This window comes from Pristiophorus japonicus, chromosome 13, assembly GCF_044704955.1.
Source record: "Pristiophorus japonicus isolate sPriJap1 chromosome 13, sPriJap1.hap1, whole genome shotgun sequence".
NCBI classification, from domain to species: Eukaryota; Metazoa; Chordata; class Chondrichthyes; family Pristiophoridae; genus Pristiophorus; species Pristiophorus japonicus.
Window position 1 is genome coordinate 143,179,766 of NC_091989.1, and position 17,519 is coordinate 143,197,284.

The window sequence follows — 17,519 nt, forward strand, 5'->3', positions numbered from 1 at the left end:
CGCAGTAACGCGAAAGGATAGGGAAATTTGGAGACTGAAAGAAATTAATTGAGGCTCATAAGAGATCAAAATTAGAAAATTAGGCTCACAGGGAATAAAATGGGGATTTAAATAGAGGATAGGTGTTCAACTCAGGTACGACGAAGGGACCTTGAATATCACTTGGCCCGTCTCGGCTCTGATTGAATTTAAAAAAAAAAACCCCGCAGCAACTCGGAAGGTAGGGCCGACGCGAACGCGCAGCGGCGTGAGCGCGCGGCCGAGAGGAGAAGGGCCGAAGCGAACGCGCAGTGACGTAAACGCGCAGTGAAGCGAACGCGCAGTGACCTCAACGCGCAGTGACGTTGACGCGCGGTGACGTAAACGCGCAGTGACGCCGAGGCACAGCAACGCGAATCGCGAAAGTCAGTGCTAATGGCAGTAAGTCTTTGTAAGTCTTAAGTGTTTAGAGTTTTAAGTAAAATTTTAAGTATTGAAATCGCGCGGTGACGCGAAACGCGCGGCGACGCGGGTAAGTGTTAGAAGTCTTTGTCTATTTTGTAAATCGCGCGGCGACGCGGGTAAGTGTTAGAAGTCCTTGTTTATCTTTTAAAGTTTAAGTATCTTAACTCGCGCGGCGACGCGAGCCACGGGTCGACGCGGATTGCGCGGCGATGTGAACTGCGAGGCAACGCGGATTGCGCGGCGACGTGAACTGCGAGGCAACGCGGATTGCGCGGCGAAGTGAACTGCGAGGCGACGTGGTAGTTTAGTATTGAAATCGCGCGGCGACGCGGGTAAGTGTTAGCATTAGTAAAGTTTGGTTATTTGGAGTTAGTTAAAGTCAGTGTTAGTTTCTGTAAAGTCTGTGTCTATTTTTAAGTTTGTTTAAATTGCATGACGACACGAACGCGTAGCGACACAGTAATACGAGGGGCAGTGTGAAAATGGGTAATCAGTTAGATAAAACCACGGATGCGGATAGTCCGCTACAAAAGCTATGTGAGGAATTCCCTGAAAGAGCTGAAGACTTTAGAAAATTATCAGGAGCCCTGAACAAATTATTAGGGGATGACCAGTGGCCTCTAGGTGACACTAGAAGCGTAGAGGTAAAAAAAAAAGCACAGGGATTAATTTGGAGAAGGGGACGAGGAAAAGGGGATAAAAATGTAATTGCAACCTGGCGACATTATTGTCAGAAATTAAAAGATGCATCACTTCTATCGAGTTGGCAAACAAATGCTATTAAATTAGGACTTGCATTGACAGAGGGAACACGTGTTAAAACTGTAGACGTCTTTAAAAAAAAAAGAGAATGTGCGCACGAGAAACTTGCTAAGAGATCCTCTGGGACCTCTGAGAAAGGTATTGATCAACTACAAGTTAAAATGGCTGGCTTTGTGTTAACCGAGGCTGATGATGAAATTGATGAGTGGCCACTGACTCAGCGCCCAACGCACCCCCTGGCCTCTTGCTCCAGTCCTCTTCCCAACACCCTCCACCTAAAAAGAGTTAGGAACAACCACATATCACCAAAGCAACAAACCCAAACTGACTCCTCATCCTCTGATAGCGATTCGGATCCCCAGTTCACAGGCAATATAGCCGAAAGGACCAGATCTCACACTCGAAAGGGCAGAACTATATCTCAACATCACAAACAGTCCCGTAAATCTTCTAGTCAACCTACCAGTCCAAGTTGTGAAAGACATAGCAAACACCCCCGCCGATCGAGACGCAGAACTGTCAAGCAGTCAGACAGCTCTGAAACATCCTCCGGCCTAGAAATGATTTCCAAGATCCCAAAGTCCCGACACCAATTCCCTGTCAGACCAATGCCAAACCCTGATGCACAACAAGCTGCAGACCACCTCTCTATAGATGTCTGTGATCTTCAAACAACTATTTGATTGCTCACGCTATCCGGACAGATGGAAAGGGCAGTTAGATATTATTGGCAGGAAAAGAAAGGGGAGGGGGGAGGTGCGCCCCCAACCCGGGTCAAGACTGAATACATGACTAGAAAGGAAGAGCCATCTCGGGAGGAAGGATCAATAGAACCGTAGTGTTGCATACAGGATTGGATGGATAAGCAAGGATACGGTTATACTAAACAACCAAACGGCCCGAGCCCTGCTAATAAACCTCCCTATTGTCCCCGGCATGGTATGGGAAGAGGCCGGGACTGGTTAAGAGGAATTGACTGTTTTAATTGTGGGCAGGAAGGACATTGGAATAAAAATTGCCCCGACCGTCAGCATGGAAAAGGAAGAGGAGGAAGAGGAGGGGGGGGCAAGAGGGGAGAGGAGGATCTTACACTAACTTCTCCCAGAACAACCCCTTTGGTCAATTGTCCCCCAATTGACTACACAGCTTGATTGTGCAGGGATCCTCCCCGGACGACGAACCCATTCTGAATGAGTGGCAACCCTTTTTGATAGATACGGGAGCCTTCATGTCTTCTGTACAATCAAAGCTTAAACTCCCTGTCTCTACTGAAACACAGGAACTTTCAGGATTCCTGGGACAAATCTCGACATTCCCAGTGTCAGAACCGGTTAAAGTGGGTTACCAAGAAGAATTGGTAGAACATCGATTTGTCATCACTACCAATCTGGACTGTAACTTGATGGCTAGAGACCTCCTTTGCAAATTCCAGTTGCATTTGGAGTGTGGAGATGATGGGATTATTGTAAAACAGGAAACCCTTAAGCGGCAGTATTATACCACTAGAACCCCTCAGTGGTGGTCTCTGGACCTGCCGCAGGCACCCTATCACGTGATCCTAGCATACGATCCCAGTGGAAAGAATCAGGACCTGCAGAACTTTTATCAGGATCACGAAGGGGAAGTGAAGGGAATTCTATTAAGGGCTAGAATGACTGGACTGGAAAGAGAGACAGATTTTGTGGAAGTGGATAAGAATCTGTGGAAACAGCCCCTAACAATGGCACCGCATATTGCTCGTGAAGTATTAGCCCCTCACCATGCTAAAGATTTGGGAGTTATGGTACGCAAGGCCATAGATGAGGCTGACCCTACCAGCCGGGATGTGCAAATCGTAAAACCAGGCCGAACAGTCCAATTTCATGGGGACCCCGAGAAGGTCTTAAGGACTCTACAGCATCATACCGGCTCCGGCATACCTGACTATGTGGATCCTCATGTGTGGGCAGAGGACCCCTCCCAAGTGGGTTATACTCCCATTAATTGAGATCCCAGTGCAGGGCAATGTGGACTGGCCATCTATCCGACAGAACCCACTGAAATCACAGGCAATTCTAAACTGACCTTTCGGCACTGTACTGCAATTAATCCGGCCTGTTTTCTTACTGAGCCACCCCAAGATGAGGAAGAACCCAGTCATGATTGTTTATGTATGTTGACGGAAGTACTTCTATTAATCCAGAAGATACACGAATCTCAGGATAGTAAACCAGGAGAATCAGGTCTTGAAATCTGCTGCTTTGAAACCGCCTATTCTGCTCAACAAGCTGAACTATTCGCCCTCACCCGAGCCTGTATCTTGGCCAAAGATCTCAGTCAATATCTATACCGACTCTAGGTATGCCTTTGGGGTGGCGCATGATTTCGGACAATTATGGAAAAATAGGGGATTCCTAACCTCACAGGGGAATGAGATATCTCATAAACAGCTAGTATCTGATTTGTTGCAAGCCCTCATGTTCCCCAAACGCATTGCCATTGTCAAATTCTCTGGTTGATATAGGGAATCGTTGTCCTGACCAAGAGGCCAAACAGGCCTCTCGTGACCAACAGATGGTAGTGCCCAAAATTATGAGTCAGACTAAAAATCCTGCGAAGGATAAGTTAGCCTCGGAAAAACCAATGCCAACCATCCAAGATGTTATAAAAGCACAGGAGGACGCTCCTGAAAAAGATAAACTGTTGTGGAAATATTATGCATGTACTTATGACAATGTTTCTAAACACTGGACCACTCCCGCGGAACAGACTTGCATGTCTGACGAGTTGGCCTCATGGGTTATAGAATGTCTGCATTTTGCTACTCATTGTGGAGCAAGGACCACGAGTGGCACACTTTTGGCTACTTGGGGGTACCCTAGACTCCAGGCGCTCACCCAGAACATCAGTAGTCGTTGCCTGGTTGGCCAGCAACATAATCCAGGGAAGGGAGTCCCCTGTGATTGGGGTAAACAGCCCCTACCCGAAGGTCCCTTTGAGACATTTCAGTTGGACTACATTGAGTTGCAAAAAGTTCAGTGTTACAAATATGTGTTAGTAATAGTAGATATGTTTAGCAGATGGATTGAAGCCTACCCTAACCTGGACAATAAGACTCAGACTGTTGTTAAGGTGTTAATGAGGGAAATTGTTCCTAGATATGAGATCTCAGCTAGACTGATGACCACCTATGTTCTTTCTCTGACTCAGGCTCTGCGACTAGTTCACAACCAGGTTCAAGATGCTCACCTCGACCTCCCAGTTTTACCCGAATTGTCCCTCGTGGCACCAGGGAAGTATGGATTCGGAAGGGATTACAGCCACAATAAGAGGGGCCTTTTTAGGTGTCACTCACTACCCCCACTGCAGCCAAGGTTGAGGGGAAAAGTGCCTGGGTTCACCTGCACCACTGCAAGCTCATCACCATTTAAACAAATTTTGCTGGTTAGTCTAATTCCTGTTTCTGTTCCAGATCTCCTCTTCCCCATAGCTAAACAAGGCAGTTGAAGGAGGATCAGTTTGAACTTTTACCCGTAAGACAGCCAAATACACTGACGGAGACCTGAAGAAGGGAAACGGGAAAACAGAACTCTTTTTATCAGCTAAATAATTGGACTATTTATAAGATGAGACTGTGTCTGTATGCCACTGTCTGCATAATAGTGTTGATATATGACAGTTTTGGCGCACGGGAAGGAAGACAAAGGCGAGAGCTCCATGTAAACACCTTTTTGTATATATCTTACGTTTATGCGGAAAAAGGGCGCTTCACTAGATGCTGGGTGTGTTCGCATATCCCTATACATTCCAAAGGGGGAATTCCTTTGCGCACCGTTCCCCTGACCCTAACTGAGACTGTTAGATGGATTCAAAGAAACGATATTGGAACAGGTAGCTAACCGCACTGCTGAGGCTCTGGAGGGCATCACAGCTGAAATGGTAGCGATAAGGACCGTAGCATTACAAAACCGAATGGCCCTCGATTACCTGTTAGCTGAGAAAGGGGGAACGTGTGCCCTGATAGGATCTGAATGTTGCACTTACATTCCTGATAGTTCAGAAAACATAACCCACCTTGCCGATCACATAAGGAGGGAGGTGAAGAAGTTATCCACACCAGCAAAAGAACTTAGCAGGTTTGATTGGTTTCTGGGTGGATCTTGGAGATCCTATCTAATACATGGGGCAATTATTCTCATCGTAGTAATAATTACCTGCTGTTTGATTGTTGGTTGCCTTAACCTCTGCTGTAAAGTAATGATGACAAGGTTAGCAGACCCTCTTGTGGTCAAGGCTTCCCGGGTTATGATCCAACAAACTAGAGAACTACTCAACAATAATATGATTCTGGAAAGGGAGTGCGAACGGATGAATGCAATACTCATAGAATGATCCTAAATGTTATCATAGAATGATAAAAGGGGGGATGTGGATATCTGAACGGAATATATGCAATTAAGGACAGTAAGGTAAACGGGATATATGAAAATGTATAAGCCATGGAAGAATAGCTGGGAGAATGTCAGATTGCAAATAGTGCAACATCAGCATAGCTAACAGTCTTTCTCAAGGTTTCAAGTCACTAATCCTGCCAATAATATATAATTGTAACATGAAATACATCTGCAGAATTGCAAGGTCTCAGTTAATAGTCACACCATTAGATTGAAACATTTAGAGGCAATGCTTGAGCTTTCAAGAAGAACGATGCTGAGAATGACGTGAGTATCACGTGTAGCGAGTTGGTCTGACCGCAGGAGAAGGGTCCACAGCCAGCGAGGGAATGGAAGACCAGCAGGAAGAGTAGTGCAAGGAAGTTAGTGCAGGGGTCCCCTGTGGTCATCCCACTGCAAAACAGATACACTGCTTTGAGTGCTGTTGAGGGGGATGACTCATCAGGAGAGGGCAGCAGCAGCCAAGTTCATGGCACCGTGGCTGGCTCTGTTGCACAGGAGGGCAGGAAAAAGAGTGGGCGAGCGATAGTGATAGGGGATTCAATTGTAAGGGGAATAGATAGGCGTTTCTGCTGCCGCAACCGAGACTCCAGGATGGTATGTTGCCTCCCTGGTGCAAGGGTCAAGGATGTCTCTGAGCGGGTGCAAGACATTCTAAAAAGGGAGGGAGAACAGCCAGTTGTCGTGGTGCACGTTGGTACCAATGACATAGGTAAAAAAAAGGGATGAGTTCCTACGAAATGAATTTAAGGAGCTAGGAGCTAAATTAAAAAGTAGGACCTCAAAAGTAGTAATCTCGGGATTGCTACCAGTGCCACGTGCTAGTCAGAGTAGGAATCGCAGGATAGCTCAGATGAATATGTGGCTTGAGCAATGGTGCAGCAGGGAGGGATTCAAATTCCTGGGGCATTGGAACCGGTTCTGGGGGAGGTGGGACCAGTACAATCCGGACGGTCTGCACCTGGGCAGAATCGGAACCAATGTCCTCGGGGGAGTGTTTGCTAGTGCTGTTGGGGAGGAGTTAAACTAATATGGCAGGGGGATGGGAACCAATGCAGGGAGATAGAGGGAAACAAAAAGGAGGCAAAAACAAAAGACAGAAAGGAGATGAGGAAAAGTGGAGGGCAGAGAAACCCAAGGCAAAGAACAAAAAGGGCCACTGTACAGCAAAATTCTAAAAGGACAGAGGGTGTTAAAAAAACAAGCCTAAAGGCTTTGTGTCTTAATGCAAGGAGTATCCGCAATAAGGTGGATGAATTAACTGTGCAAATAGATGTTAATAAATATGATGTGATTGGGATTACGGAGACGTGGCTCCAGGATTATCAGGGCTGGGAACTCAACATCCAGGGATATTCAACATTCAGGAAGGATAGAATAAAAGGAAAAGGAGGTGGGGTAGCATTGCTGGTTAAGGAGGAGATTAAGGCAATAGTTAGGAAGGACATTAGCTTGGATGATGTGGAATCTATATGGGCAGAGCTGCAGAACACCAAAGGGCAAAAAACATTAGTGGGAGTTGTGTACAGACCTCCAAACAGTAGTAGTGATGTTGGGGAGGGCATCAAACATGAAATTAGGGGTGCGTGCAATAAAGGTGCAGCAGTTATAATGGGTGACTTTAATATGCACATAGATTGGGCTAACCAAACTGGAAGCAATACGGTGGAGGAGGATTTCCTGGAGTGCAGAAGGGATGGTTTTTTAGACCAATATGTCGAGGAACCAACTAGGGGGGAGGCCATCTTAGACTGGGTGTTATGTAATGAGAGGGGATTAATTAGCAATCTCGTTGTGCGAGGCCCCTTGGGGAAGAGTGACCATAATATGGTGGAATTCTGCATTGGGATGGAGAATGAAACAGTTAATTCAGAGACCATGGTCCAGAACTTAAAGAAGGCTAACTTTGAAGGTATGAGGCGTGAATTGGCTGGGATGGATTGGCGAATGATACTTAAGGGGTTGACTGTGGATGGGCAATGGCAGACATTTAGAGACCGCATGGATGAACTACAACAATTGTACATTCCTGTCTGGCGTAAAAATAAAAAGGGAAGGTGGCTCAACCGTGGCTATCAAGGGAAATCAGGGATAGTATTAAAGCCAAGGAAGTGGCATACAAATTGGCCAGAAATAGCAGCGAACCTGGGGACTGGGAGGAATTTAGAACGCAGCAGAGGAGGACAAAGGGTTTGATTAGGGCAGGGAAAATGGAGTATGAGAAGAAGCTTGCAGGGAACATTAAGACGGATTGCAAAAGTTTCTATAGATATGTAAAGAGAAAAAGGTTAGTAAAGACAAACGTAGGTCCCCTGCAGTCAGAATCAGGGGAAGTCATAACGGGGAACAAAGAAATGGCGGATCAATTGAACAAGTACTTTGGTTCGGTATTCACGAAGGAGGACACGAACAACCTTCCGGTTATAAAAGGAGTCGGGGGGTCTAGTAAAGAGGAGGAACTGAGGGAAATCCTTATTAGCCGGGAAATTGTGTTGGGGAAATTGATGGGATTGAAGGCCGATAAATCCCCAGGGCCTGATGGACTGCATCCCAGAGTACTTAAGGAGGTGGCCTTGGAAATAGTGGATGCGTTGACAGTCATTTTCCAACATTCCATTGACTCTGGATCAGTTCCTATGGAGTGGAGGGTAGCCAATGTAACCCCACTTTTTAAAAAAGGAGGGAGAGAGAAAACAGGGAATTATAGACCGGTCAGCCTGACATCGGTAGTGGGTAAAATGATGGAATCAATTATTAAGGATGTCATAACAGTGCATTTGGAAAGGTGTGACATGATAGGTCCAAGTCAGCATAGATTTGTGAAAGGGAAATCATGCTTGACAAATCTTCTGGAATTTTTTGAGGATGTTTCCAGTAGAGTGGATAAGGGAGAACCAGTTGATGTGGTATATTTGGACTTTCAGAAGGCGTTCGACAAGGTCCCACACAAGAGATTGATGTGCAAAGTTAGAGCACATGGGATTGGGGGTAGTGTACTGACATGGATTGAGAACTGGTTGTCAGACAGGAAGCAAAGAGTAGGAGTAAATGGGTACTTTTCAGAATGGCAGGCAGTGACTAGTGGGGTACCGCAAGGTTCTGTGCTGGGGCCCCAGCTGTTTACACTGTACATTAATGATTTAGATGAGGGGATTAAATGTAGTATCTCCAAATTTGCGGATGACACTAAGTTGGGTGGCAGTGTGAGCTGCGAGGAGGATGCTGTGAGGCTGCAGAGTGACTTGGATAGGTTAGGTGAGTGGGCAAATGCGTGGCAGATGAAGTATAATGTGGATAAATGTGAGGTTATCCACTTTGGTGGTAAAAACAGAGAGACAGACTATTATCTGAATGGTGACAGATTAGGAAAAGGGGAGGTGCAAAGAGACCTGGGTGTCATGGTACATCAGTCATTGAAGGTTGGCATGCAGGTGCAGCAGGCGGTTAAGAAAGCAAATGGCATGTTGGCCTTCATAGCAAGGGGATTTGAGTACAGGGGCAGGGAGGTGTTGCTACAGTTGTACAGGGCATTGGTGAGGCCACACCTGGAGTATTGTGTACAGTTTTGGTCTCCTAACCTGAGGAAGGACATTCTTGCTATTGAGGGAGTGCAGCGAAGGTTCACCAGACTGATTCCCGGGATGGCGGGACTGACCTATCAAGAAAGACTGGATCAACTGGGCTTGTATTCACTGGAGTTCAGAAGAATGAGAGGGGACCTCATAGAAACATTTAAAATTCTGACGGGGTTAGACAGGTTAGATGCAGGAAGAATGTTCCCAATGTTGGGGAAGTCCAGAACCAGAGGTCACAGTCTAAGGATAAGGTGTAAGCCATTTAGGACCGAGATGCGGAGGAACTTCTTCACCCAGAGAGTGGTGAACCTGTGGAATTCTCTACCACAGAAAGTTGTTGAGGCCAATTCACTAAATATATTCAAAAAGGAGTTAGATGAGGTCCTTACTAATAGGGGGATCAAGGGGTATGGCGAGAAAGCAGGAATGGGGTACTGAAGTTGAATGTTCAGCCATGAACTCATTGAATGGCGGTGCAGGCTAGAAGGGCCGAATGGTCTACTCCTGCACCTATTTTCTATGTTTCTATGTTTCTATCTCATATAGATTGACTAATGAGTGGCTGAGTTAGACTGTCAATCCATTTGTATTTTGTTATCTGATTTCAAAACTGTATAACTTAACGCTTTACGATGTAACTTCACCTATCCGTAGGGAGTGTGTACGCTCTATCCAGGGAGTATATCTTCTGTCTGATAGGTCTTACTGGCCGGTAATAAAGACTGCTTTGTTCAAAGCACAAGAGGTATTCGACTCAGTAATTTTACTGAACCAGATTGAAGTAAAAGAATCCGGGAATTTACACTCTGACCTCTCCATCTTCGGCCTCTTACACTGTTCGAATGAAGCTCATCGCAAGCTTGAAGAGGAGCACCTCATCTTTTGTTTATGCACTTTACAGCCTTCTGAACTCAACATAGAGTTCAACAATTTCAGGCCATACCTCTGCCCATATTCTTTTCCCCTTCCTCCTTTTTTTTTGGATGTGCTTATTTGTACTGCCAAAATGGCCACCATGCTCCACCCTTTGTCTATGATTGGTGCCCTTGGAGGATAAGCCACATCCTGAAGTTTCACTGGAATGAATAACTGGAACCGCTCATCCCAAGGTCTCAGTGACTTTGTAAATTGGAACTCGATCCACTTTGACTTCCTGAAGCAACAGAGAGCTCCCCAGAAGACAGCAAGGGCCAGCCAAAGTGCATGCCTCCCCCAGCCGAATTGCCATACCCCAGTCCAAGTGCCTGCCTCCCCCAGCCGAATGCCATACCCCAGTCCAAGTGCCTGCCCCCTCCATCCGAAATGCCTTACCTCCAGTGCGTGCATCCTTCCTCCAGCCAAAGTGCCATACCCCAGCGTAAGTGCATCCTTTCCCCAGCCAAAGTGCCTTACTCCAGCACAAGTGATTCCTTCCTCCAGCCAAAGTCCCTCCTTACACCAGCGCATGTGTATGACCTTACTCACGCACCTCCCCCCTCCCTAGACAGGGCACTGTTAACAGGTTTATTGGGTATGCTGTGAATAGTGACTTCTGGATTTCAGCCACTCCAACGATGTCCCTTGTAAGGGGCTGGAATAACGTGATCCGTCTTCCCAGAGTTCCCTTTTTCCCCTCCACCTGTATTTCTCCCTCCCCCCTCCAGTCCCTCTCTCCCTCCCTCCTCCTCCCCGCCAGCCTCTCTCTGTTCCCCCTCAGAGATTAGGTCGGCAGTGTCGGGCCTCAGGTCCTGCTTCTCGGCACCACGTTGAGTGAATGATTCGGGGCCGGGAGGGTGGAGCTTGACAGATGCCATATAGGGAGGGGTAACATCGTTTGTTACAACCCCCCCTTTTTTTCTGTTTCCCATGGCAGCTGGTGATCATTCTGCCATTCATATCCCATCTAGACTCATCTTCTGTTTCTTAATGTGTGCCATTACCATCTCATTTTTGCTCATCGTCTCTTTTGTCTCTTAAATCACTCCTGCCTTCCACCCGATCATTGATCTTTCCATTTGTTCTTTACTCCTCGCCCCCTTTTAGTGCCCCTGCACTTCCTTAAGAATCTGATAGATCTCGAACTTTTCCAGTGCTGACGAAGGGTCACAAACCCGAAACGTTAACTCAGTTTCTCTCCCCAGATGCTGCCTGACCTGAGATTTCCTGCATTTTCTGTTTTTATTATTTAAAAAAGTACTTAATTGTAAAACACTTTGCGACATCCAGTGGTCTTGAAAGGTGTTATATAAAATGAAAGTAATTTTTCAACGGGATCAGACGCTATTCTACAAATTCCCTCGCCCCTACCATCTGTATACCCATGGAGATACATAAATCTTCTCTCTTACAGAGATCCCATAGGATATAATTGAGTGCGCTGATTGTGTAAAAAGGTCTTCAGAACTCCCGGAGCATTCTTTGAACTCTGGTTCTGTAAAATGGCTCTCCTGATTGGCAGCGAATGACGTGATATGACATTAGTGCAACAATTTAAAGAGACAACGGACAATTCGATTTTCTCCGCAATTTCGACTCACTGTACTTTGTGAGTGAGATACGCCGCTTTTTTAAAAAGCAAATGGCCGGTTCCTTTCTCTCCGGCAAAATGTACCCGCGACGCTGAGCGGAGGTTTCTAACCGAACGGGGACGAAGCCCATGAAACGGGCACAAAGTACAGCAGCAAACTCCCCGCCACACCGCGGGGAGGGGGGTGACGGAGCTGCGCCCAGTTGGCCGGCAGGAAAGAGCTTGCCGCGGGTTGGCGGGACCCAATTTACATTTGAAGCCGCGCGGCGCGATCCCTTTAAAGACAAGCTGGGCTGAAGGGCGCGCGCCCGAGGAGCCCATTCCGGCCGAGGCCGCGCGTCCAACGGCTCCGTCTCCTCATTCTTCAAACTCTCCGCCCGACTCTAACACAACGGCCGCCGCCGCCGGCCTCTTATTTACGGCCTTTACCTTTCCGTGCTCTTCTCGGAGCCGCGGCGAACGGGGCGGCGCAGGGCCGCTGCTGCGAGTCCGCCATCTCCTTCAGACCGAACCGAGCGTGTGTTCAACAGACACTCGAGAGCTGGGAGTCCTAAAGAAATGTTTATGGATGTGATAGCTGCAGCCGCGGAGCTCCTCACTCCTCGTGCACATAGAGAGAGCAGGCGTTTTCATCCAGAAGGTCGGAGCGGGAAACATTTCACACTCGCATTATTATCCCACCGGCTTCAGCCCAGCTTTTTACAAGGAAGCCGCTCGGTGTCCGCACTGCCTGCCGCTCGGCGCCATCTTCCTCGCCCGCAGCATTCTGGGAGCACAGGCACCAAAACAAGCGGCGGCCCGCACATGGCACCGGGAGCGCGGCAGTGGCAGGCTGCAGGCAGGAACCTAACACTGGCAGCGCGGCAATGGCAGGCTGCAGCCCGCACTCGGCAACAGTGCTCACTCACACATAGTATTTACATTTAATTTGTTAAGTTGCAATTTTTTCTGCTTAACTTCCAATAGGCAACTGTCTGATATAAGGATAAGATTCAGCACACTCTTCCCCCTGCACCTAACGCTGCCCACTTTTCCTTAGGGACAGGGAAACAGCCTGCCTCATTGCTGAAAGCAACACCAACGCTCGTGCATAGAGGTGGCACCATATAAATATTCCCTTGCCCCTCTCTTATTAATTTAAAACTATTCTTAAGTGTCTTCGTTTCAAATTTCACATATTTGCCCTTGTAATGACTGCATATATGTTCCTGTTAAATCCTGGTGTCTAAGGTTGGTGTATTTTAAGTCCTTTAAGTAGAGTGGTTTTAAGCTGTCTGCCACAGAGGCTATTAACGATCGATATATGGATACACGTTGAAGTATGTGAAAGGATGCTGAGTTTTTCTTTGTCTTAATTCTTAATATCCATACATTTGCAATGCAAGAATGTGAAATTAGAAATGCCGAGGAAATAAAAATATGATAATGTACATGAGAGGAATGTGGGGAAGGGGGATACATGAGTATGGTATATTTTGTACAGATATAGGTGTCAAGATTTATGATGATGTGTACATAGCCAAAAAAGTTGAGATTTTTGGCTCACTAATTATGAGGAATAGGGTCATTATAGGAGTAGAGCAAAGTGGGCGCTCCAAGAGAGTCAGATTAAAGGGTATAAGAACATTTGGACAATTAAAGGACACAACAACAGGTAGGAGAACTAGATGGAGTCTTGAGATTTTCTATATTTCTACCGAAGCATAACTATAAAATTGGCCTATGGCATTTTCAAGCAATGATTAAAGTCATATTCCCTCTGGAGGCTATAAATGTCAAGGTTATATATTTTTAATTCTATTCTCAGATTTGCAGTGTTCCATAGATGATGGAAATGGGGATTATGGTTGTACTGTAATGGATTTTAAAACGACAGCAGAGATTAATTTTGCAATGTGTGTTACTTGCCACACATTCAATACTCATTGAACATGCAGGGAATATATTTACATCAATTGCAAATGTATACACATATGTGACACCAGACTGGCATGCAGAAATGGCAGTGCTCGTGAGCAACAAAAAGAGACAGAGAAAAAGAAAGAAACAGAGTAACAAAAATAACAGAGAGAGAAATAGACCTCTGCAATAGGTTGTAGATATTATTTCGAAACTTTGATCAAAATGTTTTTGTTTTCTTTGTGCTCTTTCATGTGTCTTATCTACAAGGGAAAAATATTACTGGGTTACAATTTCTATACAGATAATGAAGACTGAATGACCAGGAGACCGGAGACTGACCACGTGTTAAATTTCATCTTTCCAGTGCAAGGAAGATTATTGAAAGTATAATAACTTAAGTTTTTGTATTCTCCACTAAATGCATAAAAATAAGGGATTCAAATGCATACATTAATTAAATTTAATTTGTAATGTGAAGTAGCAAGAGTCTGTCAACTTTCCACAGGAATATTCTATTGTAGCAAGGTGGTACATTCAAAATGGATTAAAGATTAAGATTCTTTCTGAAATTCTGTTTTAGTTTGAAATTTGTGTTTTGTTCTTCTGAATCATGTTTGTTAGTATTGTGGTATTTGTTTCTGTGCCTCTTTTAATTTCCCACATCATATAATACTACCTGACTCTAGTTACAATTCAAATCAACATACATACTTTATGCTAATTTTGCCAGGTTATGAAAACTATCCCTGTGGGAGTACATGAAAACATGGAAATCAGAAGAGTTGGATTAGCCTGTCAGCAGTAATGTTTTTTTTTAAATGATTTAACTTTTATTTCTGTTGACCAATTCACTATGGTAACATAATTTTGATAATATTCTCAAGTAAGTATATTTTAATTTAATAAACCCTTTGTCACCCTCACAAATTTTCGTGTAGCGTACAATATGTCGTCGTGTAAGGGACTACAGTGGGATGAGGGCAGAGTTGGCTAAAGTAGACTGGAAACACAGACTAAACGGTGGCACAATTGAGGAACAGTGGAGGACTTTTAAGGAGCTCTTTCATAGTGCTCAACAAAAATATATTCCAGTGAAAAAGAAGGGCGGTAAGAGAAGGGATAACCAGCCGTGGATAACCAAGGAAATAAAGGAGAGGATCAAATTAAAAACCAATGCGTATAAGGTGGCCAAGGTTAGTGGGAAAATAGAAGATTGGGAAAATTTTAAACGACAACAAAGAATGACTAAGAAAGCAATAAAAGGAAAGATAGATTACGAAGGTAAACTTGCGCAAAACATAAAAACGGATAGTAAAAGCTTTTACAGATATATAAAACGGAAAAGAGTGACTAAAGTAAATGTTGGTCCTTTAGAAGATGAGAAGGGGGATTTAATAATGGGAAATGTGGAAATGGCTGAGACCTTAAACAATTATTTTGCTTCGGTCTTCACAGTGGAAGACAAAAAACCATGCCAAAAATTGCTGGTCACAGGAATGTGGGAAGGGAGGACCTTGAGACAATCACTATCACTAGCGGGGTAGTGCTGGACAGGCTAATGGGACTCAAGGTAGACAAGTCCCCTGGTCCTGATGAAATGCATCCCAGGGTATTAAAAGAGATGGCAGAAGTTATAGCAGATGCATTCATTATAATCTACCAAAAGTCTCTGGACTCTGGGGAGGTACCAGCGGATTGGAAAGCAGCTAATGTAACGCCTCTGTTTTTTTAAAAAAAAAGGGGGCAGACAAAAGGCAAGTAACTATAGGCCGGTTAGTTTAACATCTGTAGTGGGGAAAATGCTTGAAACTATCATTAAGGAAGAAATAGCGGGACATCTAGATAGGAATAGTGCAATCAAGCAGATGCAGCATGGATTCATGAAGGGGAAATCATGTTTAACTAATTTACTGGAATTCTTTGAGGACATAACGAGCATGGTGGATAGAGGTGCACCGATGGATGTGGTGTATTTAGATTTTCAAAAGGCATTCGATAAGGTGCCACACAAAAGGTTACTGCAGAAGATAAGGGTACGCGGAGTCAGAGGAAATGTATTAGTATGGATAGAGAATTGGCTGGCTAACAGAAAGCAGAGAGTCGGGATAAATGGGTCCTTTTCAGGTTGGAAATCGGTGGTTAGTGGTGTGCCACAGGGATCGGTGCTGGGACCACAACTGTTTACAATATACATGGATGACCTGGAAGAGGGGACAGAGTGTAGTGTAACAAAATTTGCAGATGACAAAGATTAGTGGGAAAGCGGGTTGTATAGAGGACACAGAGAGGCTGCAAAGAGATTTAGATAGGTTAAGCGAATGGGCTAAGGTTTGGCAGATGGAATACAATGTCGGAAAGTGTGAGGTCATCCACCTTGGGGGAAAAAAACAGGAAAAGGGAATATTATTTGAATGGGGAGAAATTACAACATGCTGCAGTGCAGAGGGACCTGGGGGTCCTTGTGCATGAAACTCTTTTTGAGTTTATCTGAAAAAAAACATAAACATTAAACCGTGCCACCCGCCCTGGATGACACAGCAGACATTTACAAGGCCCTTTTTTTTTGTGTTTTTCTTTTTTTTTGGGGGTGCTAAAATCACATTTTTTCCAGTGCCCCCTATAAAAGGGGAGGGGGACACTAAAAGCACCGGCAATTAAAACAAATTAAACTTTAAAACGTAAAATCAAATTAAAATTTGGTTGCCGGGCGTGATGATGCACTCCAGTCCCTCCGGTGCCCACCTCTCGCGGAAGGCCGCGAGCGTACCGGTGGACACCGCGTGCTCCATCTCCAAGGACACCCTGGACCGGATGTAAGAGCGGAAGAGAGGTAGGCAGTCAGGTTGAACGACCCCCTCGACCGCCCGCTGCCTGGACCGGCTGATGGCACCCTTGGCCGTGCCCAGGAGCAGTCCTACGAGGAGGCCCTCGGACCTACCCGCTCCCCTCCGCACAGGGTGCCCAAAGATCAGGAGAGTGGGACTGAAGTGCAGCCAGAATTTCAGGAGCAGCCCCTTCAAATAGTGGAACAGGGGCTGCAACCTCGTGCACTCAATAAAAACATGGAACACGGACTCCTCCAGACCGCAGAAATTGCAGGCGGCCTGGGAGTCCGTGAACCGGCTTAAAAATTTATTGCACGGCACTGCTCCGTGCACCACCCTCCAGGCCAAGTCCCCGATGAAAAGTGGGAGGACCCCTGCATAGAGTGCCCTCCATCGGGGACCCCCGCCTCCTCCGGACGGCAAGATGGTACGCCATAGCGTGTCCGGACGGCAGGCGAGGATGGCAAAGTTGAGAGTGTGCAGGAGCAGCCCGTACAGGAAACCCCTCCGCGCGGAACTGAAAGGCACGGAGGGGATTTCCCCGAGGCGGTTCAAGTTGTGAGGCGCCGGCCCCCGAGGGAGGTTCCGGGGTTTGGCGCCGATGAGGAATTCCGTCCAGACGGGGGTCAGTTCGGACGGGATCTCCCCACGTGCTTGAGCCTCCTCGATGCACCTAACGGAGTCGGGGCCCAGAGCTCTTTTTAGCGACTCGATGGCATCGGCCGCGCGGCGGACATTGGCAGAATTTAGGCGCCGCGCCAGCGTGTCTGGCGCCATCCAGCCCGCTCCTCCGCCATCGAGCAGGTCCCTGACCCTTGTCACCTCACCAGCCACAGCCCTCTCGTCCGACTGCCACATAAAACCTCGGTCGTGGAGGTACGGATTCCCGAGCAGCGGCTCCTGCAGGACAGCCGCCACTCCAGCCGGCGGAGAGCTGCGCTTGGTGGAGACTTTGTTCCAGACCCTGATGAGTTCCTTGTAAAAGACAGGCAGCTCCCGGAGGGTGGTCCTGACGCCCCCCACACTCACAAACAGGAGCTGCGTGTCGTAGTTGAGGCCGTGCTGCTGGCGG

At 46.4% G+C, this 17,519-nt stretch overlaps 1 protein-coding gene across 1 annotated transcript in view; it reads right to left on the minus strand.

The window, feature by feature from the left end:
- The window catches only part of LOC139278866 (uncharacterized protein F13E9.13, mitochondrial), a 94,983-nt gene extending 82,486 nt beyond the window's left edge, over nt 1-12,497 (minus strand). Inside the window, exon 1 of the mRNA XM_070898076.1 lies at nt 12,150-12,497. Within this exon, the coding sequence (XP_070754177.1) occupies nt 12,150-12,216 (67 nt within the window). The 5' untranslated portion in view covers nt 12,217-12,497. The remainder of the gene's footprint in view (nt 1-12,149) is intronic.
- Between the last annotated feature and the right edge of the window lie 5,022 nt (nt 12,498-17,519).